General features: G+C 37.0%; 1 protein-coding gene and 1 non-coding gene across 10 annotated transcripts in view; both read left to right on the forward strand.

Moving 5' to 3' along the window:
* The window catches only part of CACNA2D1 (calcium voltage-gated channel auxiliary subunit alpha2delta 1), a 494,087-nt gene that overhangs the window by 378,933 nt on the left and 88,080 nt on the right, over nucleotides 1–27,074 (forward strand). For all 9 annotated transcript variants that reach the window (XM_086696816.1, XM_086696813.1, XM_086696812.1 and 6 more), the window contains one exon: nucleotides 21,941–22,099. In XM_086696816.1, coding sequence (XP_086552942.1) covers nucleotides 21,941–22,099 — 159 coding nt within the window. The remainder of the gene's footprint in view (nucleotides 1–21,940; nucleotides 22,100–27,074) is intronic.
* LOC112867142 (U6 spliceosomal RNA) lies at nucleotides 11,875–11,979 on the forward strand. Its single transcript, XR_003224184.2, has one exon. It is a non-coding gene; the product is annotated as a U6 spliceosomal RNA (small nuclear RNA).

Here is a 27,074-nt window from a genome sequence, read left to right on the forward strand (position 1 = left end):
AATGGTTTTTGTCTGCTTGTTCATTTGTTTTGTTTTTTAGATTCTACATATAACTGAAATCATACAGTATTTGTTCTTTCCCATTTGACATTTCTTTTAGTATGATACCTTCTAGGTCATCACAAATGTCAAGACTTCATTATTTTTTTTATGACTGAGTCATATTCCATTGTGTGTGTGTGTGTTAACTCACGTTTTCTTTATACATTTATCTTTTGGGTTATATTCATGTCTTGGCTATTTTAATACTGCAGTAAACATAGGGGTGCATGTATCTTTTTGAATTGTGTTTTGTTTTCTTTGGGTTACCTAGTAGTAGAATTACTGGATCATATAGTATTTCTATTTTTAATTTTTTTTTTTGTTTTTTTTTTTTTTGAGGAACGTCCATGTTGTTTTCCACAGTGGCTGCATCAATTCATATTCCTACCAATAGTGTGTGAAGGTTTCTTTTTCTCCCCATCCTAACCACCCCTTGGAATTTCTTGTCTTTTTGATGCTAGCCATTTTGACAGGTCTAAGGCAATATCTTTTTGTGGGTTTGATATGCATTCCCTGATGATTAGTAGTGTTGAGCAACTTTTCATGTGTCTATTGGCCATTTCTATGTCTTTGGAAAAATATATTCAGGTCCTCTCCCCATTACTTAATTGGGTTATTTAGTATTTTGTGGGGTTTTTTTGGGGGGGGGAGTTTTGAGTTGCACAAGTTCTGTATTTTGGATATTAACCCCTTATTGGATATGTCATTTGCAAATATATTCTCCCATTCAATAGGTTGTTTTTTTCGTTTTGTTGATGGTTTCCTTTGTTGTGCAAAAGCTTTGTACTTTAATATAGTTCCAACAGTTTATTTTTGCTTTCCTTTGCCTGAGGAGATCTATCTAGAAAAATGTTGCTAAAGCCAATATCAAAGAGATTACTCCTATATTTTTTTCTAGGAGTTGTGTTATTTCAGATCTCACTTTAAGGTTTTTAATCCACTTTGAGTTTCTTTTTGTGTATGGTTAAGAAAGTGGCCCAGTTTCATTCTTTTGCTCACAGCTGTCCAGTTTTTCCAGCACCATTTGTTGAAGACTCTTTTTCCCCTTGTATATTCTTGCCTCTATTGTCATTGATTAATTGCCCATATAAGTGTGGGTTTATTTTTGGGTTCTCTGTTTTGTTCCTTTGATCTGTGTGTCTGTTTTTGTGACAGTACCATACTGTTGTGATTACTGCAGTGTTTAGTCCATCTTGAAATCTTGGACTGTGGCATTCCTAGCTTTCTTGCTCAAGATTGCTCTGGCTCAAGTTCTTGCTCAAGATTGCTCTGGCTATTTGGGGTCTTTTGTGGTTCCATACAAACTTTAGTGTTATTTTGTTCCAGTTTGGTGGAAAATGTCACTGGTAATATGTTATATAATAATGTATTAACAATTATGTGTGTTACATTTTCAAAGTATTATTTATTAACATGAAAACCAATGTGCTTTTTTAAAAGTGTCACTTCCCAAGAACCATATTAGAGCTTCCTACTCATAGCTAGAGAGTGTTGAACTCTGAAGCAAATAAAATAGGACAAAATGAATGTTACCACATCTCATTTTAATTAATAGAATTTAGGCAAGAAATTTCATGACTTTACTGGTGGATAGAATTTCACATTTGAAGTGGGTATATTCATAGAGACGGAACTGAGGGATTTGTGGTCAGATCATTTTGTATTGAACACAGAAGAACAGATCTGTCTCTGAAACTCCTTGGGAGGGAGAAGTTAAAGCAGCTCCTTTCACTGGACGGGCATCCCTGGGGGGGGGGGGCGGTGGGGAAGTAGTCAGGGAAGCAGGTGTAATCCCCTTGTTAACCAGAGCTCCAGGTAATTGGAGATATTTCATAGATTATATATTCCCACTAGGCAAGAACTCTGAAAACCTTTTTGAGACTGCTTTTCATCTGGGCCACACGTGTGTCTCCGGTGCAGTAAGGTACAACCTGGTCTTTTAGTTGCCCAGGGCTGCCGTAACTGAATACCACACCCTGGGGAGCTCACGTGTATTTTCTCATGATTCTGTAGGCTGGAACTCCAAGATCAAGGTGCTGGCAGGGTCAGTGTCTCCTGATGCGTCCTTCCTTGGCTACCAGATGGCTGCTGTATTGCTGTTTATATAGATAGTCATCCCTGTAGATGTAGCCCCGGGTGTGTCCTCTTATTATTACATGGACAGCAGTCATAGTAGATTATGTCCTCATCCTAAGTCCCCTGCTTCCACACAGCCCACACTCCAGTGGGGAGAAACAAAGGGATGTGGTGGATTTCGGACAACGGCAAGTTCCCTGAAAGTGGGTGATGGGACCCCAAGCAGAGCGGGTGCTGCTTCTGTTGGGGCAGAAAGAACTGGGCTCTGCGAGGAGGCAAGCTTCGGGCTGAGGCCCGAGGAGGAGGCTGTCTGAAGCGCTCTAAGGGAAGACCATTCTGGCCGGAGGGAACAGCCAGTGCAGAGGGCCTGAAGAGGGGAGCCCAGCTGTGCATCTGAGGGGCAGAAAGGAGCTGGTGGGATTGGAGCACGTGAGCCTGGGAGAGGCTGGAAGGTGAGGTGGGGGAGATAGGCCTGGACCCCCAGTGCCTGGAAGGGCCACAGAACAAGTTTGCGTTCTAGCACAAGCAAGGCGGATGCTACAGCCTTTGAAGGGTTTTCTTGACTCTAGTTATGACTGGTGTACAGCCAGTTACGAGTGGAGTCTTTGTTGCCACACGACTGGCGAGTGACTTAATTCTGCAATCCCATTCTGAGGATCTGCTTCTTAAGACCACTGCTAGTATCAGTTGAGGTTGGGTTTCCCCGCAAAGAGTCTCTGAGACAAGGATTCAAGGACAAATGGTTTATTTTAGAAAATGACTCTAGGAAATGCTTAGAGAAATGTGAAAAGCCAAAGAGAGAGAGAGAGAGAGAGAGAGAGAGAGAGAGAGAGAGAGAGAGAACTAACAAATGATGGATTATCAAACATTATCACTCTGAGTGATACAGTTTAATCCTCTGTACAGTTCTGAGAATTAGCACAGATTACATGAATCAGAGTTACCCTTCTATGGGGAAAATGTGCTGGAGTATTTATAGTTAACAATTGCTCACGAGGAACGTTAATACCCTGATGTTCCCAGGCCAACATGTACGCAGGCAGAGGGCTTGTAGAAATCTCAGCCAGTTAAATTTGGGTTGGCACGCATGGAAATACGGATGGGACACCAACAGCATCTGCCTTAGCTAGAAACTAAACAATGCTATTATTAAATATGCTTTAAAAGGATTTCTGATTAAACAGAAGAAATGGCTTTGAATGAATTTTTTTGGTGTTCAACATTTAGCTAGCAAGTAATGATTCTTTTTAAAAAATATTTTCATGTTTATTCAGAGACAGAGCATGAGCAGGGGAGGGGCAGAGAGAGAGGGAGACACAGAATCTGAAGCAGGCTCCAAGCTGTCAACACAGAGCCCGATGCAGGTCTCAAACCCATGAACCGCGAGATCATGACCTGAGCCTAAGTCGGATGCTTAACCGACTGAGCTACCCAGGCGGCCCTGAATTTTTCTTAATAAAATCACTTAGGTGGGATTGACATTGGGATTCTTCATGCCTGACAAGTCTTAAAGATCATTGCTTTTCTTAATAATATTATGGCTCTTAAACATGTATTGCTGTAAAGAACATTGTTAACTACTTAAAAAACATAATTGTAAGATATTTCCCTGTGGCTTCTGTGAGCCTGGTCAGCAGACTTTATTGGTTCATTGACAGTTCTTGTGTAAATCCTTACTTGTGTATCCTCACTTGATGTACCTCGAATTGTGTAAGCTAAATGCCTATTGGCAAATGGAATATGTTGCTTGTGGAAAGAACTGGGAGTGTGTTTGATCTGGAAATAATGTATCTCAATATGTCAAGTTAAAAATGATGAAAATACTCAGTTACATATTCACAAATAGGGAAGAAGAAGGACATTGGGAAATGCTTAACCCATGCAAACTGTGAGGCAAATAATGCAGGAAGATATTTGAAAGATGAAACCATCATGATTTCCCACTCTACTTCCAGGGAAAATTATTACTGGTCTCAGCTGCTGTATATTGGCTTGTTTAGTGTAGATTAGTTAGTTAAATTTACTTTCCTTCTTTGTGGCCCTCATTTGCCATAGAGATATTTTTGTCAACTCTGAATTTTTTTTTACTAACTATATACTTTTGCTTAATTTTATTATTTCAGAAAAATCATGAGTACATTTTCATGATTGAAAAGTCACTGAATGTTTTTAAGTGAGCTTATTATTCCCACCATAGATGTGCCCTTCAGAAAATCAGTATGAACAAGATCTAAGGTAGATATGTGTTCATTGTTGATCTTATTTATGTATTAACCTTCAAGTAATCACAAGTCATGAGGTGGTTTTTTAAACACTGCTTATGTGGCAGGAACTGTTCTATGTCTTTTCCATAACTCATTCAGTCTTCACAACTGCCTTGTGAGGTCGATACTGTTACCACCCTTAAGTTTATAGATAAAGAATCAGAGTTCTAGTAACTTTTCTAAGGGAGAAGGCAGGATTGGAGCACAGCCGTCTTCATTTATGAGTCTTGAGGAGAATATAAAATATATTTACTAATTTTTTGTGAAATCTGATATATTTATTTTATTTTTTAATATAATGTATTGTCGAAGTGGCTAATACACAGTGTGTAAAGTGTGCTCTTGGTTTTTGGGGTAGATTCTTGTGGTTCTTCGCTTGCATACCACACCCAGTGCTCATCCCAACAGGTGCCCTCCTCAATGCCCATCACCCATTTTCCCCTCTCCCTCACCCCCCCTTCCAAAATCTATAAAGGACTTAGCAAACTCAACACCTGAAATCTGATATACTCAAATAAAACTCCAAAATATTGGAATTGTTAGAAATTCTAAGATAGAAATATTATTAGATTGTAAAAGCAAAGAGAAAACCCTTTTAAATCTGAATGTATTTTTAAAGAAGACTGTTATTTATGTTTTGGTGGAGAAGTTCTTTCAGTAAAGTTTTCCATATTTTGGCTTGAAAAAAGCACATATGAATTAGATTAATCTTATAATTCCAAATGAATACTTAAACACTATGTCTGGGTTATACATTCGGCCTAGGTAGTATAATTTTTTATATATTTATTTACCTTCTTTATCATGTGTCTTGCTCCTATGCTCTTATTCATGTTTATATAATACTTAACATCAACCACATTAACTTCATAATTTCAAAAATTCATCAGTTTTATTGGTTAGCATGCTATATTTGGGCTATAAAATGCCTGAAATGGATACACTTATTTTTTTTAATTTTTTTTTAACGTTTATTTATTTTTGAGACAGAGAGAGACAGAGCATGAATGGGGGAGGGTCAGAGAGAGAGGGAGACACAGAATCCGAAACAGGCTCCAGGCTCTGAGCGGTCAGCACAGAGCCCGACGCGGGGCTCGAACTCAGGGACTGCAAGATCATGACCTGGGCCGAAGTTGGACGCTTAACCAACTGAGCCACCCAGGCGCCCCTGAAATGGATACATTTAAAGATAATTGATTATGATGCAACATTTTGGTAAGAGAAAAGCAAAGTTATATTTTGTCCTTAACCAGGCCTTTCTCATTAAATAAAAAATTAATAATTTAATGATATGGCAATTCTAAGGAGAAAGCTCTTCAAAATCTAATATGCCGGTGTGTGTGTATGTGTGTGTGTTCACATGTGCATATACAGGTGTGCATGTATTTTCTTTCTTTTTTCTCTGAAACTGAATGTCTAGGAAAGAAACAATGTCACTTTTAGTGTTACAACTTCAGGGAGGCATTATAATAAGGTGCTGAGAAAACCTGGTAGTGATTGTGCAGTAAATTTTGACAATAATTTTTCCACAACCCTCACGCAGTTTTCTTCATCCTCATACCAAAGATCACGTGAGTCATCCAGAGTGTTAGGATGCAATCGATAGGAACACTTGACAAAATTACTTAGACCCACCGTACAGAAAAACAGCCTCTCATTTTTAGGTTTATATTTCTAAGTCTCTTATTATTTTGTAAAGAACAGTAATTGTTATGCTCAAGTCATGTAATGCACGTGTAAGATGTCAGAACTACATCCCAAATGTCATGTCCTAGGGAGTTCTTTGTTATCTCCAGGGCGATTCTGTTGTCTCCAGGGCATTGTTGGTTGCAGAAAGGAAGCCTGCTGTTGGGCAAAGCTTATGCAAGCATCACACGACTGTTTTCCTACTAATCTGGTTACATGCTTTGATGGAAGAAAGTGGTAGATGATAGGAGCAACAATTCAATCACAGCATGTTCTGATTTACAGACATCATTTCAACTGTTGACACAATGAGTGGAGTTTGTTTATGAAACTGAGGGAGTTTGACATTTCAAGAGTAAAATACTGCAAGCCAGTGGAAGATGACAAGGAAATGTGTGCTGATTATGAACAGTGTGTGGAAAGTTAACAACGGAAGAAAATGGCCATGCGTTTCAATAAGATCACATCTTGTTGCTTAAGAATTAGATGCAAATGTTCTGGTGACATTAAGCATTTTCCAGTCCCTTTTTTTCTTGGAAGTTTTTCTAATATGTGATCATTATAAAGTGCAGTCTTTGGGGGGGCCTGTGTGGCTCAGTAGATTAAGCGTCTGACTTCAGCTCAGGTTCGTGAGTTCAAGCCCTGTGTCAGGCTCTGTGCTGACAATTGAGAGCCTGGAGTTTGCTTTGGATTCTGTGTCTGCCTCTCTCTCTCTGCCCCTTCTCCATTCATGCTCTGTCACTCTCTCTTTCAAAAATAATTAAATATTTAAAAAAAAATTAAAAAGTGTAGCCTTTAATACTCATGAGAAAGAAATAATCAAAATACGCTTCCTTATAGTATCTCTGATATTAGTTGAAGTAAGCTCTGCGCTTTGTCTGGATAGTAGGCACTAAATAGCGATTCTGGAAATGACAGTGTCTAAATGCAAGGGCAGAATGAGGACTAAGGAGCCACAGTCATCATAGCAGGAGGCTGGACAGGGATGATCACAGCGTCATGCTGGTGGCATTAGTAAGACTCTCTGGTTAAGTGATCTGCTTCCCACTCTCCACAGACTACTCTGCCTCTTAGATGGCGCTGGTAGAATTGTATAGAAACGATGTACCACCTTTGAGGCTGACTCATTAGCTTGCAAATAGGATAAAATTTCAGGTACTTCCCAGTTTTTGACTTGACAGTCTAACACCAACTAATGTCACACTGGAGGTTTGTTTAAATATGAGATTGCACTGTATCTTCAAGAAAGACATGGCTTGGATTGTTCGTTTTCTCCTGTGTTTTAAATTTGAGTTTTCCTTCTAAAATATGCCTCGTGTGTTCCTAGATAAGGGCATGGTTTTCGTAGTTTAGAACTTTGCTACTCTGCCTGTAATAATGAGCACATTCGTAAGTTGTTGCACTACTTAAATTTAAAAGTGAGTTTTTTCATCCTTACAAAACAGACCCTCTTTTTGCCAGAGCACAAATAAAGTGACAGATAATTGGTGTGCCAGTGCATTTTTGTGAGCCATGAAGTCTAGGACATAAATTTCATTTCATGTCTTATAAAATAGTCATCATCTAGATTTCAAGACATTTTTATGTCGATTCAGCTCTCTTATGTCAGTGACCAAGAATTCTGTAGCTTTATACCCTTGCCACGTAAGGAGGGGCCCATGACTGAAAAGCAGAGCAGCCCCTGACAGCTGGTTAGAAATGCGGACTCTCAGGCACCACACTTCAGGGTCAGAATCTTCATTTAGCAAAGCCTGTCCAGTGAGTCCTAGGCCATGAGGAAATCAGGAAGTCAAGGTACTGGAGGGAGGTACATTTAGCAAAGTCCAACAGGCATCTGTCTGGAGCTTGTTGTAACTTATAATGCTTATTGCTGATTTAGATTTTAAGATCTTGGTTAATTCACAGCATTATTAGTAGTATGGATGTTTATGAATATTTTTATACTGTAGCCATTTGCTTTATGGAGGGGAGTATTAAGACAGGATGAGTAGAGTTAGATTTATTAAAAGAACCCTAGTTCTCTCTTTGTATATGCTTTTTTTTTTTAAGGTAAAGATGGGTGCTTTATAAACTTAACTCTATTTAAAAGATACATAAAGAAATTATGGAAGACTCTCTTTGAGAAGACTATCAAATAAAGGACAAATTTAGAGTTTATAACAACAGGGTACATAATCAAGGTTATTTAGTTTAAAAAAAAAAGATTGCCAGAGGATAAATTAATTGCTTTGCATGTATAAGGAAAGTTTATAAGAAGGTGTTGACAAGCATTATAAATATTTTTTCCATTAATTACATGGTGCACTAAAGGCAGTTTTTGGTACTTAGAAATTAGTTTCATTTGCAGTTTTAGAAATGACAATGTGATACTTAAGGTGAGGCTGAAGGAGAACTTTTCTTTTGAACTAATTTATTGTTTTTAATAATATAAAAGTTACAACTTATTTTCTGGGACTTGAAAGACTAGGAAAAGAGTCCATGTGCCATAGGCATGTCAGGACTTGGTAAGATTATTCAGAATCCAAGTATTCATTTAATCATGACAATAGGTCAAGAGAGTGACTGAGCTGACCTGAGCTGTAACTTTAGCCAAATTGCTCACAGTTATTTAAGCTCTCATATTTGTTCCTAATTACTTAGTAGGCGTAAATTCAGCAGAAATCAAAATATAAATTGATATTACATTACAGTACTGACTTGTAGAATGCATCGACTTGTAGAATGCTATTCTGTGAATAGCAGAATCCCCTTTCAGCACATTGCTAAGGTTCTAGAAAACATTTTGAGAATCTTGATGTCTATGGTAGAACTTGAAAACATGAACTAGACATGAAAGTCTTTTTGTCGTTTGTTCCATTGAAAAGGACTTTGGCATAAAGTGACTGTTTGCGTGTTAAATTCTCTTATAAATATCAAATATTAGCATTTGCCTTTTTCCATAATTAATTTGTCTTTCTAACATTTTGTCCAATGATTATACACTTTGAAAATGTAGTATTCCAAAATTTTTTTCATTCCTCATGTTCTCTCTCCTTTTTAACCTGATGCTCTGTTGATAGGTATCTTCTTTATTTAATTTTTTTCATTAGTTTATACCCTAATCATGCTCAAGTTTTTCAAATATTTGTTATATTGAAATATATTTTAAAATATATGTATATTTATATGTTTGATTTCAGTGGAACAGAGTTAGGTTGGATATAATTTCTTCAAGTCATGCTGGTAACTATTTGTTGGTTCCAAGTGCTGTTTCCTGTTTAAAAGAACTTGGTGGTGATGTTACTAACCTTACTTAAAAAAAATAGATCTCTTCTTTCTGTTAAGTGCATATCTTATTGGTATGCACAGATTAGAAATTGCTTCTGATTTACCCTGAGTCTTCATGCTTCTGAGTCTAGATAGGTGCGTGCTTCTTTTCATTCAAGTGCTTCCATAATAGAGTGGACCTCCTTGACTACCAAATCTCCAATGTCATTCCAGTTTTGGTTATGCTATCTCTTTAATCATTGTCAGTCACTTGACTTCACTTTCTTTTTCTTCGTAGCATTTTTCTCCACCTGATACTTTATATATATATGTTTGTTGTTTATTTTCTATACCCCTGCACTCCCACCTCCCCACCAATGGATGCTTTTTTTTTTTTTTTTTTTTGACTATAGAGACACTGTCTGTTTTACTGAAATGTTACTGTATATAGAAAAATGCAGAGGCGCCTGGGTGGCTCAGTTGGTTGAGTGTCCGATTTCAGCTCAGGTCATGAGCTCACAGCTCGTGAGTTCAAGCCCCATGTCGGCCTCTGTGCTGACAGCTTGGAGCCTGGAGCCTGCTTCGGATTCTGTGTCTCCTTCTCTCTCTGCCCTTAACCCACTCGCATTCTGTCTCTGTCTCTCTCAAAAATAAGCATTAAAAAAATTTTTTTTGAAAAAGAAAAAAATGCAAGGCGCATAGTGGTGCTTTTTCAATTGAGTCTATTTCTTGGTTAGTCATAACAGTGGAGGGGGGAGTCTTACATAGTTGTCAGAATTTTATAATAAATTTCAATCACTGATTAAATATGTTTGTGTTCTTAAATGATTAGAGTCATCCTTACTTATTTTATCTGACTCTAGCATCTCTTCTCCGTAAATACTTTAGATATGTATATCATTCTCTGAGTTTTTCAGGCAAATCCAGCCAAACTCACAATTGATCTTTTTTTCAACTAGGAAAGATGTTCCAAGTAATCAGCTTCAGGTACCATACAAACATTTAGCATATTGGTCAACTCTGCATCATAATGTTGGTAAAGAGGAAAAAAATCAGAGTAGATATGATCATTTTGTCATTTCATTAAAGTTTCATCCTTGGGAGCTGGCTTTCAAATTTCCACAGGGCTATGAAAAAAACTTGTGATAGAAATACTACTGATATGCTTGTTACATCTTAAGACTGATAATGAGAAAGTTGCCCATATTTCTAGCTGGACAAGTGCTGTGGAATCAGGATTGCACAGTGGTTGACAAAATGATGGTTGAGAAAGAAAACATTAATATCAAGTAGAGATGAGCCAGGGAGCTAAATACAAATACTCTCAATTTTTTGAAACTCCAAATGCATATAACTAGAGCTGTTTAAGAGTTTTCTATATGATAATATGAATAGAATATATTAAAAATGATACTGGGGCTTATTCAGAAATTCACTCAACATTTCAACAAAAAGTCAACAGACTGAATTTTCAGCACATCGTGATTCATGTTAATTGAAATATTTGTTTAAAAGTAAAAATGCTTATCAAAAGTTTAGATGGCCCATGTTTTATAATTATAGGCAAACATAAATTTTGTGTCAATAATGTTGTCAGTATTTTCACTATTTTATTGATGTGACTTTCTTTTGACATTTACAGAATTCATTACTCCTTTTATTAATTCTTTTAATAGTTAAAACGATCTTATCTAAATGATAAGATTTTAGAAATTGTGGGCCTTTCCAGTTGATGTGCTAAAGCTCCCCCCTCCAAAAAGAAGCAATTTATAGCTCCAAGGAGATAATTGAAACAGCTGTCTGTGGACATTGATACTTTCTAGAGGCAGGACTTGGGTTAGACCTGACTTTCTTAAGTTGGATTGAAAAGTAGAACTTTTTTTAATCAATTTTTTTTATCCAATAGGCCAAGGAAACCATAAACCAGCAGCCAGTGTTGGGCAACAACCATGTCATTTTGAGGACTAGAGTGTTCAAGTCCCATAGTGCTATTAACAAAGATATTTATAGCATCTCTAACTTGCAGGGGTGACCACCCCTTCTGGTTTTCCCTGGACAGGGATTAATAATAGAAATTAGAATTCTATTCACAATGTTTGCAAAAATCATGAATTACCTAGAAATACTTTTAATAATATATGTTGGATCTGCATTGTAGAAAAGAGAAAAGAATATGAGGTATAAGTAGAAGAGTTGAAATGAATATACAGAAATGAATGTGGAATAATAACTTCTTGAAATGAAAAGGTGACTCATGTGAAGATGTCAGTTTGTCCAGAATTTATTGGTAAATGCAATTTTAATTGTATTTAAAAAAAAAAAAAAAGTTTCCAAAGTTCAACCGGAAGTGTGGGAAAAGTAGCATGACAGGATAAGGCAGCTTACTTTTGTTGGTATCAGTTGGAAATGATGAGACACCATAGAGAAAAGTGTGTCAGATTGTTTGGGTTTGAAGTAGGGCTCTGACTCTTGGTTGCTGTGTGATTTGGGGCACTTTGCTTAACACTGTCAGACTCATTTCATCAATTGCATAATGGAAACTATTAAAAGTAAAACCAATGTTCACTTTGGCAGCACATATACTAAAATTGGAACAATAAAGAGAAGACTAACATGGCCCCTGCACAAACATGACGCGCAAATTCGTGAAGCATTGCGTATTTTTAAATCTTAAAAACTAAAACTAAAACCGTAAGCTTGGTGAAGATTAAATGAATCAATGCATGTAAAGTGTTTAGCCTGGCACTGTTGTGATTCTCAATATATGTTAGCTGATATTATTATTATTATTATTATTAGTAAGAAGTCGGTGAAATAATAGAAATAGTAAAGGAATAAAAAATGTTCTAGAAATATATTCTAAATCTTTGTTTATTATAAATAAAAATAAGACAACTCACAAGATTATATGAAAATTAATATATGAGAAAAAGTTTTACATCATTAGCCATCAAGTAATTAAAAGATTGAAATAATCTTTGTACTTAGGATTTAGCAAATAAAAATGTTACGTGTTCATGAAAGTGGAGTGAGACTGTTACAAATATATTATAAATTGGCACACAATTTCTGGAAGTTAATTTGGCAATAGCTAAAAAACTTGAAAAATCATTCTTAACTGATTATGTACATATGTGTGTGGATAAATGTTACCAGCTGTTTCTCTGAGTTTTAGTATAACCATTTTGTTGCCTTATAATATTTCCCATTTTTAAATTTCCTGTAAAAATAAGAAAATAAAAATATTTATAATAGGAATAAAACTTAACCAAGATTTTAAAGATCACATCCTCTGTTCACTTTGCTTTTATTTTCCTGCATTGCCATCTGGTGTCCAAAGTGTGGATAGCTTCTCATATCATAATTGTAAAGACACACAAAATTATAGTTTATTTAATTTAGATAATTTGTCGAAATAAATAATCCTGCATAATATAATTTGTTACATAAATTATTTATTATACTTAGATTATGTAAATAAGTTCACTTGTATTTTGTAATTTTAAGATTTACCCATATTTCAAAGCAGGCAGGTCTGGATTTGAGGTGGGTGTTTTTTGTTGTTGTTGTTTACCTATTTATTTATTTTGAGAGAGAGAATGAGCACAAGTGGGGTGAGGGCAGAGAGAGAGAGAGAGAGAGAGAGAGAGAATCCCAAGCAGGCTCAATGGTCATTGTGGAGCCTGATGCGGGGCTTGAACCCATGACTGTGAGGTCATAACCTGAGCCGAAACCAGGACTTAGACGCTTACCCTACTAAGCCACCAAGGCACCCCTAATTTTTACTATTTCTAGAGGAAAACTACTTGAGCCTGCTAACCATTTCAAAGGTAGACCTGGTGCCCTGTGAAGATGTGTTAGAACACCCCATGAGGGTGCCATTTGTAGACAAATTTGCTTTCCAAGGACTTGATGCTACTTCGACTTATGGTGTGTATCAAGGCAGTGCCAACATTTCATCATCTTTATCCAAGGTGAATTCAATGAGCAGAATTCTGTCTCTCCGAAGTACTTTGTGAAATGATTTCTTACTTAGCAGAGTACATGAGAACAAAAATACTGTCTTTATAAAACCAGGAGTTTAAATTCATTTGAGAGGTTAGTGATTTATTTTGGCTCTGAAAGTATGTTTTAATTTGATGGGTGTATTTGACTGTGATATTTAACAGGAAGGTTCTTTGGAAGCATTGAAATTTATTGTTGATGGTTATCTCAGAGGCTGTTTCAGACATTAAGTTAGTGTTTGAAGGATACCTGTATCGTCCTGTTAGTGAACTTTATTTAAAACCCACTAAAGCTGATATTGTTCATCATCAATCTAGGGTCTGTTCTGATTTGAGAATTGAGCATACTAATGTTTATAGTAAAATTATTTTTTTAAAAGATAGAGTTGCACTTGACTTAACATCTACTTTGTGTCAGGCTCTATGATAGGTGTTTTACATACATCTTCATTTGGGTATTTGAATAGTGTCTATTTGGACAGAATACTTATATTTAGGAATATACAAGTTTAAGAACATATTGTAGAGCTAAAATATAATTTCTACATTTAGAAATCTATAACTTGGATTTTTTTAATATTTATTTTTGAGAGAGCATGCAAGCGGGGGAGGGGCAGAATGAGGGAGGCAGAGGACCCAAAGTTGGCTCCGCGCTGACAGCAGAAAGTCTGATGTGGGGCTCGAACTCACAGACCACGAGATCATGACCTGAGCTGAAGTTGGCCACTTAACTGACTGAGCCACCCAGGCACTCCTATAACTTGATTTTGGTCAACATTTCACACTGTCTTCTAATGGAACTCCATTCATATACTCATTAGATATTTATAGCATACTATTATATGCCAAGTGCTAAGGTTGCAATGGTGGGATGGCTGTTTTCTTTGTGTGGACTTCTAATCCAAAGGAGACATCTATCAGGCTATCATACAAAGAAATAGGAAATTTTAACTGTGTTGTATTCTGTAAAGAAGAGATCCATCTAGGCCTAGGAGAGGTTACAGTGGGATGGTTGGATCTAGTCAGGGAAGGTCAGGAAAGCCCTTTGTAAAGAACAACAGTTGAGGTAAGGACAACAACCAAGTGAGGAAGAGAAGAGAAGTGTTGCAGGTAGGCAGAGGAACAGGTGCTAGGGAAGGAGGAGAGGAAAGAATGTTCATTTGCTGGAGCAGGGATACAAAGTCCCACTTGTTTATACCCCACATGCTCACTCTGACCCACACTTCTTTCTCTCTCCGCATGCTAGCAGCGGTTTTCTCAGCAGTTCTAATAAGGGATCTACTCAGCTGAATTTTCTGGGATCAGGAAAGGAATCAGTGTGTTAGTTTGGATTTCTGACTCTGTAGGATTAGTTAAATATACATTTTTTTTTAAAGCATTTTCTTAGTAGATGACAAAAACTGGCCTCCTAAAATCAATTTTTGTTCACAGGATACAATTTCGAAGCTTTGTAATACTATATTAGTGAACTTTGCCCTAAGGTTTTTAATATATGTATGATTCATGTATTAAATATGTGGTTTATAAATTGACGTCTGGTCACATGTTACCAAAGACTGCAGTTTCAGCTTGTGAAAATAAACCTGTTCTTTTTGTCTACTCCAAAAGCGGACGAGTGTAAGGTGTCTCTGAAATATACACTTGCCTAATTTAGAACTTTTAAACTTTCTCATCCCTTTCCTAGGAGGGTAAGATTCGCTCTGGGGACTTACACATTGTAAGCTATTCATTTCTCTGCATTATTTATGAATTTTATTATGAGTATAGTCAGAGAATTTCTGTTACACACCACTGAATTTGTATTTAATGAATTGAATTTACATTTAATCAGTGTGTTAAAGTGACTTAACGAGATGCTTCATTCTTATGTGTTAAAAGCAGTTCAAGGCCAACCAAAAGACTCAGGGCAATACATTATTTAGTGTTCATTTTCTGCATAACTTCTAATTTTATCATGATTCATCATTTAAATCAGTTAATAACATCTCCTATAACCATTTCTAATAATTCTCTAAAGTCAGATATTTTACTGTTGATGTACTAGCAAACTTTTTTTTAAACGTTCTAACATGGGAATTCTCACATTCTTTTGTTTTCAAAATAGAATGTGTAAGATAAGATTGTGTCAAGTTATCAAAGAATGGAATGAAAGAGGCAGTGGAATTTAGATTTGAAGATACTAAGTTTTCAACATTTGATTTTATGGAAAAAGCAAAAAATATGTATTGGAGCTTTTTCTTCATATATATGATGTACCTGAAAGTAGTGTTCAAATAAAAATGAGAAAGAACTCAATTATCTGTGCAGGCCATTTTCCTTCTTGTTTTATCTGTACTCTCTCCAAACCTTCCATCTCCTCCCTTTATCTTTTTATTTTTTAATGTTCATTTATTTTTGAGAGAGGGGGGAGAGAGAGAGAGGGAGACGGAGAGAGACAGAGACAGAGAGAGAGAGCGAGCATCAACCGGTGAGGGGGGGGTACTGAGGGAGAGGGAGACACAGAATCCGAAGCAGGCTCCAGGCTCAAAGCTGTCAACGCAGAGTCCAACTTGGGGCTGGAACTCAAGAAACATAAGATCGTGACCTAAGCTGAAGTCTGACATTTAACCAACTGAGCCACCCAGGTGCCCCCTCCCTTACTTTACATTGATTGCTTTGCTGTTCAGATGTTGACTGTCACCTTTTCAACCCCTAATCTATGCATACACCCAGCATCGGTACTCAGCCTGTGCTCTTTACCTGGAACATTGAAGTCGATGCACATTCAAGGGTCATGCCTCCACACATAGGCTGTAAGTGTCCTTCCTGCCTTCACAAGAACTTTGTATTTCGCTCTCTACTATCCTGCATCTTTTCTTCCTTCGCTCTTTGATATGAACCTCTCTTGCTCTAGTGACCCTCCACAGGAGGGAAGCCTTTCCTTGACCTCAGGCTTACCCTTAGAGGTACCCCGATCTTTTTCTTCTTTCTTCCCAGCCGAAGTGCTTTGAAGATGTGGAAGACGTGCCTCTGCATGTTCTACCACTTCCCATTGTGCTTCAGTGTGTGGGGGGGCCCTGCCCCCTCCACTGACATTGTATAATGTGGATGAGTTCAGTGGGCACTTTGAATTCCCCATCTTTGTATCTGAACTGCAGTGTTTTTCCTCCTGAGACCTATTTTTTCCCCTCTTGTCACCCCAAATAGCCCAGTCTACTGATTTTTTTCCTGCCTCCATGCAAACTTATTTCAACTGTTGTCTTAGGGACTCATTTTTTTACTTCCCTTTTATATTTAAAGTTTTATTTTTATTTTTATTTTTGTTTAATTTACATCCAATTTAGTTAGCATGTAGTGCAATAATTTCAGGAGTAGATTCCAGTGATTTATCCCCTAATATAACATTCACTGCTCATCCCCAAAAGTGTCTTCTTAATCCTCCTTACCCTTTTAGCCCATCCCCCACCCACAACCCCCCGCCCCCAGCGATCCTCAGTTTGTTCTCTCTATTTAAGAGTCTCTTATGTTTTGTCCCTCTCCCTGTGTTTGTATTATTTTTGCTTCCCTTGCTTTGTGTTCATCTGTTTTGTATCTTAAATTCTGCATATGAGTGAAGTCATAGGATATTTGTCTTTCTTTGACTAATATCACTTAGCATAATACACTCTGGTTCCATCCACGTTTTTACAAATGGAAAGATTTCCTTCTTTTTGATTTCCTAGTAATACTCTGTTGTGTGTGTGTGTGTGTATGTATGTATATGTTTATATGTATATGTATGTATATATATGTATATATGTATATGTATATATGTATATATGTATATGTATATATGTATATATATGTATATGTATATATGTATATATATGTATATGTATATATGTATATGTATATGTGTATATATATATGTGTATATATATGTATATATATATACACACACACACCACATCTTCTTTATCCATTCATCTGTCGATGGATATTTGGACTCTTTCCATACTTTGGCTATTGTCAATAGTGCTGCTGTAAACCCTGGGGTGCATGTGCCCCTTCGAAACAGCACAGCTGTATCCTTTGGATAAATTCCTAGTAGTGCAATTGCTACGCCCTAGGTTAATTCTATTTTTAATTTTTTGAGGAACTTCCAAACTGTTATCCAGAGTGGCTGCACCAGTTTGGATTCCCACCAGCTGTGCAAAAGGGTTCCTCTGTCTCCACATCCTTGCCATCATCTGTTGTTGCCTGAGTTGTTAATGTAGCCTTTCCAAGTAGTGTGAGGTGGTATCTCATTGTGGCTTTAATTTGTATTTCCCTGATGATGAGTGGTGTTGAGCATTTTTTCCTGTGTCTGTTAGCCATCTGTATGTCTTCTTTGGAAAAGTGTCTATTCATGCCTTTTGCCCATTTCTTCACTGGATTATTTGTTTTTTGGGTGTTAAATGTGATGTTTTTTATAGATTTTGGATTACTAGCCCTTTATCTGAGATGTCATTTGCAAATGCCTTTTCCCATTCCGTTGGTTGCCTTTTAGTTTTGCTATTATTTCCTTCACTGTGCAGAAGCTCTTTATATTGATGAGGTCTTAGTAGTTCATTTTTGCTTTTCTTTCCCTTTCCTCCAGAGACGTGTTGAGTAAGAAGTTGCTGCGGCCGAGGTCAAAGAGGATTTTGCTTGCTTTCTCCTCTAGGATTTTGATGGCTTCCTGTCTTATGTTTAGATCTTTCATCCATTTTGAGTTTCATTTTTGATATCATGTAAGAAAATGGTCCAGGTTTAGTTTTTTGCATGTTGCTGTCCAGTTTTCCCAACACCCTTTGCTGAAGAGACTTTTTCCACTGAATATTCTTTCCTGCTTTGTTAAGGGTTAGTTGGCCATACATTTGTGGGTCCATTTTTGGATTGTCTATTCTGTTCTACTGATCTGAGTGTCTGTTTTTGTGCCAGCACCATACTATCTTGATGATTACAGCTTGAAGTCTGGGATTGTGATGCCTCCAGCTTTGGTTTTCTTTTTCAGGATTGCTTTGGCTATTTGGGGTCTTCTCTGGTTCCATACAAATTTTATAATTGTTTGTTCTAGCTGTGTGAAGAATGCTGGTGTTACTTTCTTTTTTTTTTTTTTTTTTTTTTTTACTTTTTTATTTTTTTTTAAATTTACATCCAAATTAGTTAGTGTATAGTGCAACAATGATTTCAGGAGTAGATTCCTTAGTGTCCCTTACCCATTTAGCCCCTCCCCCCTCCCACAACCCCTCCAGTAATCCTCAGTTTGTTCTCCATATTTGAGAGTCTCTCTGTTTTGTCCCCCTCCCTGTTTTTATATTATTTTTGTTTCCCTTCCCTTATGTTCATCTGGTGTTACTTTGATAGGGGTTGCATTGAATATGTAGATTGCTTTGGGTAGTATCAGTAGTTTAACAGTATTTGTTCTTCCAATCCATGAGCATGGAATGCTTTTCCATTTTTTTTTTTTTTTTGTCTTCTTTAATGTCTTTCATAAGCTTTCTATAGTTTTCAGTGTACAGATTTTTCATCTCTTTGGTTAGGTTTATTCCTAGGTATTTTATGGGTTTTGGTGCAATTGTAAATGGGATCGATTCCTTGATTTCTCTTTCTGTTGCATCATTATTGGTGTATAGAAATGCAACTGATTTCTGTGCATTGATTTTATGTCCTGCAACTTTGCTGAATTCATGGACCAGTTCTAGCAGTTTTTTGGTGGAATCTTCTGGGTTTTCCATATAGAGTATAATTTCATCCGTGAAGACTGAAAATTTGACCTCCTCCTGGCTGATTTGGATGCCTTATATTCCTTTGTGTTGTCTGATTGCTGAGGTTAAGACTTCCAATACTATGTTGAATAACAATGGCGAGAGTGGACATCCCTGTCATATTCCTGACATTAGGGGTAAAGCTCTCAATTTTTCTATGTTTTTTTGAGGATGATATTAGCAGGGAGGGGGTCTTTCATATATGACTTTTATGATCTTGAGGTATAATCCTTCTGTCCCTATTTTCTTGAGTGTTTTATCAATAAAGGATGCTGTATTTTGTCAAATGCTTTCTTTGCATCTATTGAGATCGTGTGGTTCTTGTCCTTTCTTTTATTGATGTGATGTATCACATTGGTTGTTTTGCTGATTTTGAACCAGCCCTGCATCCCAGGTACAAATCCCACTTAATCATGGTGAATAATTCTTTTAATGTATTGTTAGATCTGGTTGGCTAGTATCTTATTGAGGATTTTTGCATCCATGTTCATCAGGGAAATTGGTCTATAGTACTCCTTTTTAGTGGGGTCTTTATCTGGGTTTGGAATCATTACATGCAAGGTTTTAAACCAAATTTCTATGCTGAAGCCTTCTTCTTTTTTTTTTTTTTGTAACGTTTAGCCAAGATTTTTTTTTTGAGTCTCACACTTTGAATGCTATGAAAACTCGCCCTCCCTTGAGCTCTACACTTCCCTGGTCTTTTCCCCAAGTACCCCTGAACCTATCACTCCTGCTACCCTCCACCATCCTGATGGCCATGTCAGACACCTGCATGGCATTTAGGGCACTGTTGCCTTCCTCAGCTATACACCCACTTCACCATCATATGCTGTGGATTCTTCCTCCAAAATAGATCTGTACCCCCTCCTGTTCTGACCGTCTCCAAATCAAGAGCCCCTTATTATGTTCAGCTAGGTTACTACGATAGCCTTCTAATAATTTTCCCTCCTTTAAATATTGCTCACCTTAAGTCTGTTTACCAAACAGCAGCTCAGATGATCTCTTAAAATTTTACATTAAATTGTTTTGTTTGTGGCTTAAAATCTGTGACTTAGCATTTGACAGAAAAGCGAATCCCAATTCTTCAGCATTTCTGTTATTCCCTGAATGATCTAGCCCTGCTTCCCTCTCTGAACTCCTTTTATGTCATTGTCCTCAGTCATATGTGAGTGAGCTAAACTCTCCTCCTTTATATTTCTCTGAAAGTCTTCTCCCTGCCCCTAACATCATAGCCCTTTACATTGTTGTTCTCTTTGCCTTCCTCCATAGTCTTAAATGAAACATTTCTCTAGAATCACAGGAAATGTCATTTCTCACAGGAATTTCCCCCTGACTGCTCACAGTACAAACTAGAACCCACTCATGATATTGTCTCCTAGGGACTAATATTATATCGCTTTACAGAATGAATCATAATATATTGTAATACAGTAAGAGGCTCTATAAGAATAGTTAAAATCCCCCAGACTCTGTGTCACAGTGCTAATCTGATCCTGTCTCTTATTTGCTTTGTGACAATGCGCAAGTTATTTAACCTCCCAGTGCTTAAGTTTCCTCATGAATAGTAATAATACTTATCTTGTAGGATATTTGCAAAGAGGAAAAAATTAATATTTCTAGAATAAATGCAGCAGAAGGCAGACATCATATATGTGCTTACATGTATGTATATGTTTGTGCATAATTTACTAAATGTCTGAAGGCATAAAACCATCACCTGCCATAATTTTTGACCTATGACAGGCTGATAGTAAACATTTGCTTATTGAATTAATGAAATGTGCAGTGCACCTTATAATTAAGCTTCAATGATTTCCAGAGGAAAAAAAAAAGGAATGATGTTTTACATTTATAAAAGTATGTGATCAGTTACAAAGTTTATATTTTGGTTTGTGATCCACCTGTTAAAATTATTTAATTATATGTTTTTAAGAATATCTCCAGCATTTCATCTGGCCAGACCCCTACCTTCTAGAAAATATGTTTTTATTATTAACTTCATTTTGCAGATGAGACTCTAGGCCCCAAGAGCCCAAGTGGCTCATACAAATAGCAGAGTTGATCAACGGTAGGATGATCCCACTGACCTCTAGTGCCCTGGATCTCACTGCATTACTTCTCTTGTTCTTATGTTCTTTTGGAAATGCCCAGTGAACTATGTGAACACGTTTTGTGGGGTTGGTGATACTGCTTTGGTTATGATTGTTAGATTTTCACTTTTGGACAGGTATCAAAGTTTACATTCTCTCCTCCTGTAGCATCCTTGTGGTTCAGGGACTCGTCACTTAGAGCAAAACCTGTCTTCCAGGACCTGCTTGCCCTTAGCCTTGCCTTCATGATTCCACAACATTCGGTATATAAGCTGTGGAGTGATGGTTCTGAAAGGCCACCCGTTGTTCCTAATTCTTTCGTATTACTTTCCTCCGTTAAACCTGTTCCTGTCGTTAAGTGTAATATTTTCCCCCCTAGCTTTTCCTTATGAGAGGCAAGCAAATGGCTAGTTTCTCCTTGAACCTGCTCCATATCATTTCTGGATTCTGAATACATTTCATTGTTGTTGTTGGGGTTTTTTCCCCCCTCTAAATGCTCGGGTATTTGAGAGCTGAAAGGGATCTTACATAATTAAAGTCCCAAATTCATAATCAGAGAAGCTAAGCTTCATGAAGGTGAGTCACAGGCTCAGGGTTACAGTAGGAGGGAGGCTTAGATGAAAATTGCTATTTGATCGTCAGTGCACTTCAGTTACCAGTTTACTCATTTTCCTTTATGAAAGAAAAAGCACAACAGGATTGGGACGTAGAAGTCACGAATGCAACTAAAATTGTGTGATTGATTTTCATGTTCATTTGTGTATTTACTTTTGTGTCTTTCACAGTTTAACAGCAATGCCCAGGATGTGAGCTGTTTTCAGCACCTTGTCCAAGCCAACGTAAGAAATAAGAAAGTGCTGAAAGATGCAGTGAATAACATCACAGCAAAAGGAATCACAGACTATAAGAAAGGCTTTAGTTTTGCTTTCGAACAGCTGCTTAATGTAAGTATCCATACCATCCCCTTTTCTCTTTTATTACTGAATCATAGCATATGAATTTCAGTAGGCTGGTGGTTAGTACTACCAGTAACTATCAGTTACATAACTGTTGTTTTTCTTTTATTTAAAAAGCAGATGTGTCCAGGCAGTAGAAATCTTTGAACTACTTTTATTTTTAAATCCCGAACTCAAAGGCATACACCGTGTAGACATTCTTTTCCTTTTAGATCTTCTCTTCCATCATCTCTTTGAACTCTCTTTCCAAAAGAAACATTCATACGATAATTATTTAATTTTGCATAAGCACTTCAAACTTAGTTGGCATATTTAGAATATCATTTCTTTTTTCTTATTTCAGTTGCTGCCATGTTTATGTGGAAACTTGTGTTTTTCAGTCATCAGTGGTTGGTAGAAATGTTTTAGTTTCAAACATCTATTTGGTTCTTAAAGTTGTTACTTAATGTCCACAAAGGTCCAAATGGCAGACATTAAGGGGAATAGGATATAAGTCTCAGAGCAGGAATTTCTTCCTCACTGAAGATCTCTCCCTCACCAGATCACCCATCCACGTCTCCAGTTAGATTCTCAGACTCCGGCATGCTTGCTGCCTGCCCCATACATTAGCACGTACCTCACGCTGTGGACTAGTGTTTTCAAGTGGGCATGTTGTCTGTCATTTTGAGCTCTTCTAGAGCAGGAGTCGTCATTGAGGTTTTTATCTCTCACGAGGCACTATTATCACCATGGTTGAGAGTGTGAACCTAACCTTTCTATACCTTGGTTTCCTCACTTACACCATGGCATGTACAGCAGAGAGGGCCGTAGACAGGATTGTCCACAGAACCCGACACATAGCAAACCTCATGTGAGTGTGGGTTGTTGCCTTGGTATTGGAGTCATGGTCATTATTACTATAGTTAATGACTAACACGTGTCTGGTACAGAGTCAGCTGATCATTCAAACCATATTTGCTGAGTCACCGAATAGGCCCTTAAATGCAGTCTTGTCTGCAAGTTGGACTTGGTTGTTCCCTAAGTAAGGCTTCTAAAATAGTTTTCAAGATGTCTGATTGGTTGCCTCATTCATTTGTTCATTCAGCCAATATTTATTGTGTGCCTCACAATTTCCTGTCACATTACTATTGCTAGAATAGCAGAAGTAAACAAGGCTGTCTGATCTCAAGAAGGTCCAGCATGACATGGTAAATCATCATTCCTAGTACAATGCGTTAGTGCTGTCATAGGGCATTCACAGTGTGTTTATTTGAACATGACTGAGGCGGAGTTTGACTTACCCAAAGGATGTCAGGAAAGTGGGGCATTTCCTTGAAAACAGGATTTTGAAGAATGAGTAGAATTTAGGTAGGTACACGAGAAAGGGGAAAATCACTTCAGAGAAAAAGAACAACATGGACAAAGCCACAGTCATATAGGACAACATGGCACATTGGAAAAATGGCAGGTGGTTTGGCATGGCTGGGACATAGCAATGCGGGAGCTGCAAGGGAAATAAAAAGGCCATGGGGTATCAGTTAATGAGGTGTTTAGGAGCAAATGAAAAGTTTATAATATGAGAATGACATGGTCTAACGAGTGTTCTAAGTTTAGCTGTTATAGAAATCCTGGTGTTGGAGTAAAGGCAAAAAAAATGTTAAGGAGGGTGATGTGGTGATAATCAGATAGTTCTCTGGACTAGAATGCTAGGTGGCTGGTAACACAGGAATCTAAGTAGAGGTATGTGAGGGTAGTAATAGCTCCGTTTCAGACATACCGAGTTTGCGGTGGTGATATTTATTAGATAGCATTAGATCAGCAAGTAAGGAGACAGAAAAGCCAAGTAGTTCAGTGTTGTAGTTCCCAGGGGAGTTACATTTGGTAAAATGCATATGCTTATGAAATGATGTATGTTGGCTCATAGAAGGATGAAAACTCAAAACTTTGAAATTCAAATGTAATTGACCATTAGATTAAGATGTATTCTTTCTGTAGTAAAGAAATACAAGTTTGTGGAGTTTTTTCAAAGAAGTTCTTTTTCTTTTGAGTCAACCAAGTTGGTGGCATCTTAACTGCTCTTCTTGGTATTGTTAATTTGCCTCACTTCGTTCCCTCCTATTCAGGTTTCAGTTGTGAAATGATAAGGAGTCTCAAGCCTAATGTACTATTTCAGAGCCCGTCTCAGTAGAGAGGCCACATTAACTCCCAGATTCATTACTAGTTGCTGATAAAATATGATTTAACTCCTATTGGCCTCTCGTACTGCCTCTATAATTGTAAATTATTTTTAATCTGTTCTCAGTTATTCCTGAAGCCAGTCTCATCTGGTCTGCTTTCCACGTGTCCTTTACGTATTACAGTTCTTCATTTTAAAGTAATTTTCCGGGGCGCCTGGGTGGCGCAGTCGGTTAAGCGTCCGACTTCAGCCAGGTCACGATCTCGCGGTCCGTGAGTTCGAGCCCCGCGTCGGGCTCTGGGCTGATGGCTCAGAGCCTGGAGCCTGTTTCCGATTCTGTGTCTCCCTCTCTCTCTGCCCCTCCCCCGTTCATGCTCTGTCTCTCTCTGTCCCAAAAATAAATAAACATTGAAAAAAAAATTTAAAAAAAAAAAAAAAAAAAAAAATAAAGTAATTTTCCCACGTCATGCCTTGCCTTATTCAAAGTTGAAGGGAATTTTGTTACCTCTTCCAAATACTTCTAGGCGTCTTATTGCACAATGTCATTCTCTGTTTTTTGTTTGTCATTGCAAGGTCTATTATTAAGATCCCTAAAGCAAGTATCAAATAGAATTAAATGTATCATTTATCCCACAGTACGCCTTAAATTAAGATTTGAATTAGTCCTCAGTTGCATTTCAGAAAATATTACAAATATACAGAGATGCATTTTTCAAAAAAAAAATTAAATATAAGTATGATAGATTCTGGGCTGTATACTGGCCACACAGAATACAAGGATAAGCAAGAAGACACGTAATATAATTTGTTATGAAATAACAAAATAAGTTACCATCTGTACTGTCATTTTATTGAAATAGTCGAGTTCTTTCCTTTTCTTAATTTGTTACAAATCGGTAACATATAATTGTTATGATTGTGTGATTCTTTAGATGGTTGCACTTCCTTTGACTAGTTGCTGACTTTGCTGGACCACGTGTCTACTCAGGAGGCTCCTCCTGGGGGAAAATCTTGTTGAAAGCAAAACATTTCTTCATTCCGCCTTTTTTGTGTGTCCTAATATCTATCCTTCTTGGGAAACATTACTATTCTAATTACACAAATGATCAGCATGCCCCAATGTCCTTACCTACCCTCGTATTTGTGTTGAGTAATAACAATACCAACATTACTTCCAAAATTGGAACCAAGTTCTAATGAAGAACCTTGAATCACTTTTATGAAACAGTCTTTTAGGTACGTGTTATTTTGCCCATCTCATATATGTAGATAAAATGAAATCATCAAAGAAATTAATTCTAGTTAAGGGATTTTCAACACCTTTCACGAAAGCATTTTGATGATAAAATATGAAACTTTTTGATAAGTCCAATTTTCAGATGGCTTTCTTTAAAGAACGATGCTTGAATGTGACAAATTATATTAGTCAGTATTTGAGTTTTCATAATACTTGGTTTAAAGCTTTAACTGCCAGTGTTCTAATGGCCTAGTCAATGGGATGCCATTATATGAAATGGGATCTTTTCATCAGTAGAGCATAATATTATCTTGATTAACTTTTACAACAGGAAATGAGATTTATCTTCTTTGAAAAGTGAGATATGTTTTTTTTTTTTTTTTTTTTTTTTTTTTTTTTAAGAAACCTAAATACTACAAGAGAATGAATGATTTCTTTCAAAAATAGTAATCATTTTAAGGCCAGGGCAGTGATGGCCTTTATGTTACTCAAAATCACATGTGGCTGTTGAGACTTGAAATGCGGCTGGTTTGAATTGAAATGCACTATAAACATAAAATACACACCAGAATTTGAAGAGTTAGTGTGAAAGAAAAAAAAAATGTAATTATCTCAATAATTTCCATATGGATTCCATGTTCAATTGATAATATTTTGGGGGTGACTAGATTAAATAAAATATATTAGTAGAATTAATTTCAGATATTTTTCAGACATTCTTTAGTGTGGCTTTTAAAATTTTTAAATGACAAATTTGGCTTGCATTATACCTCCATTCAGCAGTACTGAGCTGGAGGCTTGACATTTTCAGAGAAGCCGAGCGTTTGTAAAGTAGTGAAATCTTTTATTCTCAACACTTGTGCAAACACATTTCACAACAGTAGGAGCTTGAGATGATGATTTCAGACCTCAGAGAACTCCAGCTTTCTAAATTAGTTCTTCATCTTAGTGGCCCTTTGGTGCTAATCACTGTTTTCCTCTGTCTGACTCTTTGGGGACCTGAAGGTTTAAGGGAGGATTTATCTTTGGAATTGAGTCTTTCAGGATTCGAGTATGTGTGGCAGATTGAGAGAGGATAGGAGGATATTCTGGGATTAGGTATCAGCCTTTACAAAGATACAAAAGAGTGCTGGGTGTTAGGGATCAACTAGAAGTTTGCAGTTTGGGGCGGTAAAGTGAATAAAATATGGTGAAGGAAGAGGACAGGGAGCAAAAATGTTTGTCAATGGATTGAAAATACATGTGGAAGGGTATGCACATTTTTCATTAATACCACTTATTTGTTTCTGGTACAATTACAGAGGCATAAAACTGACATAGCCATTCATTTAAAATCCATTTATTAATCAACCACTGAGAGGTTATTACATGCCAGGCTCTTCAGGATCAGACAAGACAAAACTTCATGCCCTTACAGCACTTAACATTCAATCAGGGGAAGCCAACAAAATGCAAACAAATAAAATACATACTGTATACATAAAACAATGTAAAATGCTATGAAGAAAAATACCACCTGGGAGAGAGAGTACAATTTAAAGCCATTTTCAGCAAATTCTTCACTGCTAGGT

Source organism: Puma concolor, chromosome A2 (genome assembly GCF_028749965.1).
Source record: "Puma concolor isolate L17-30 chromosome A2, mPumCon1.1.hap2, whole genome shotgun sequence".
Taxonomy (NCBI): domain Eukaryota; kingdom Metazoa; phylum Chordata; class Mammalia; order Carnivora; family Felidae; genus Puma; species Puma concolor.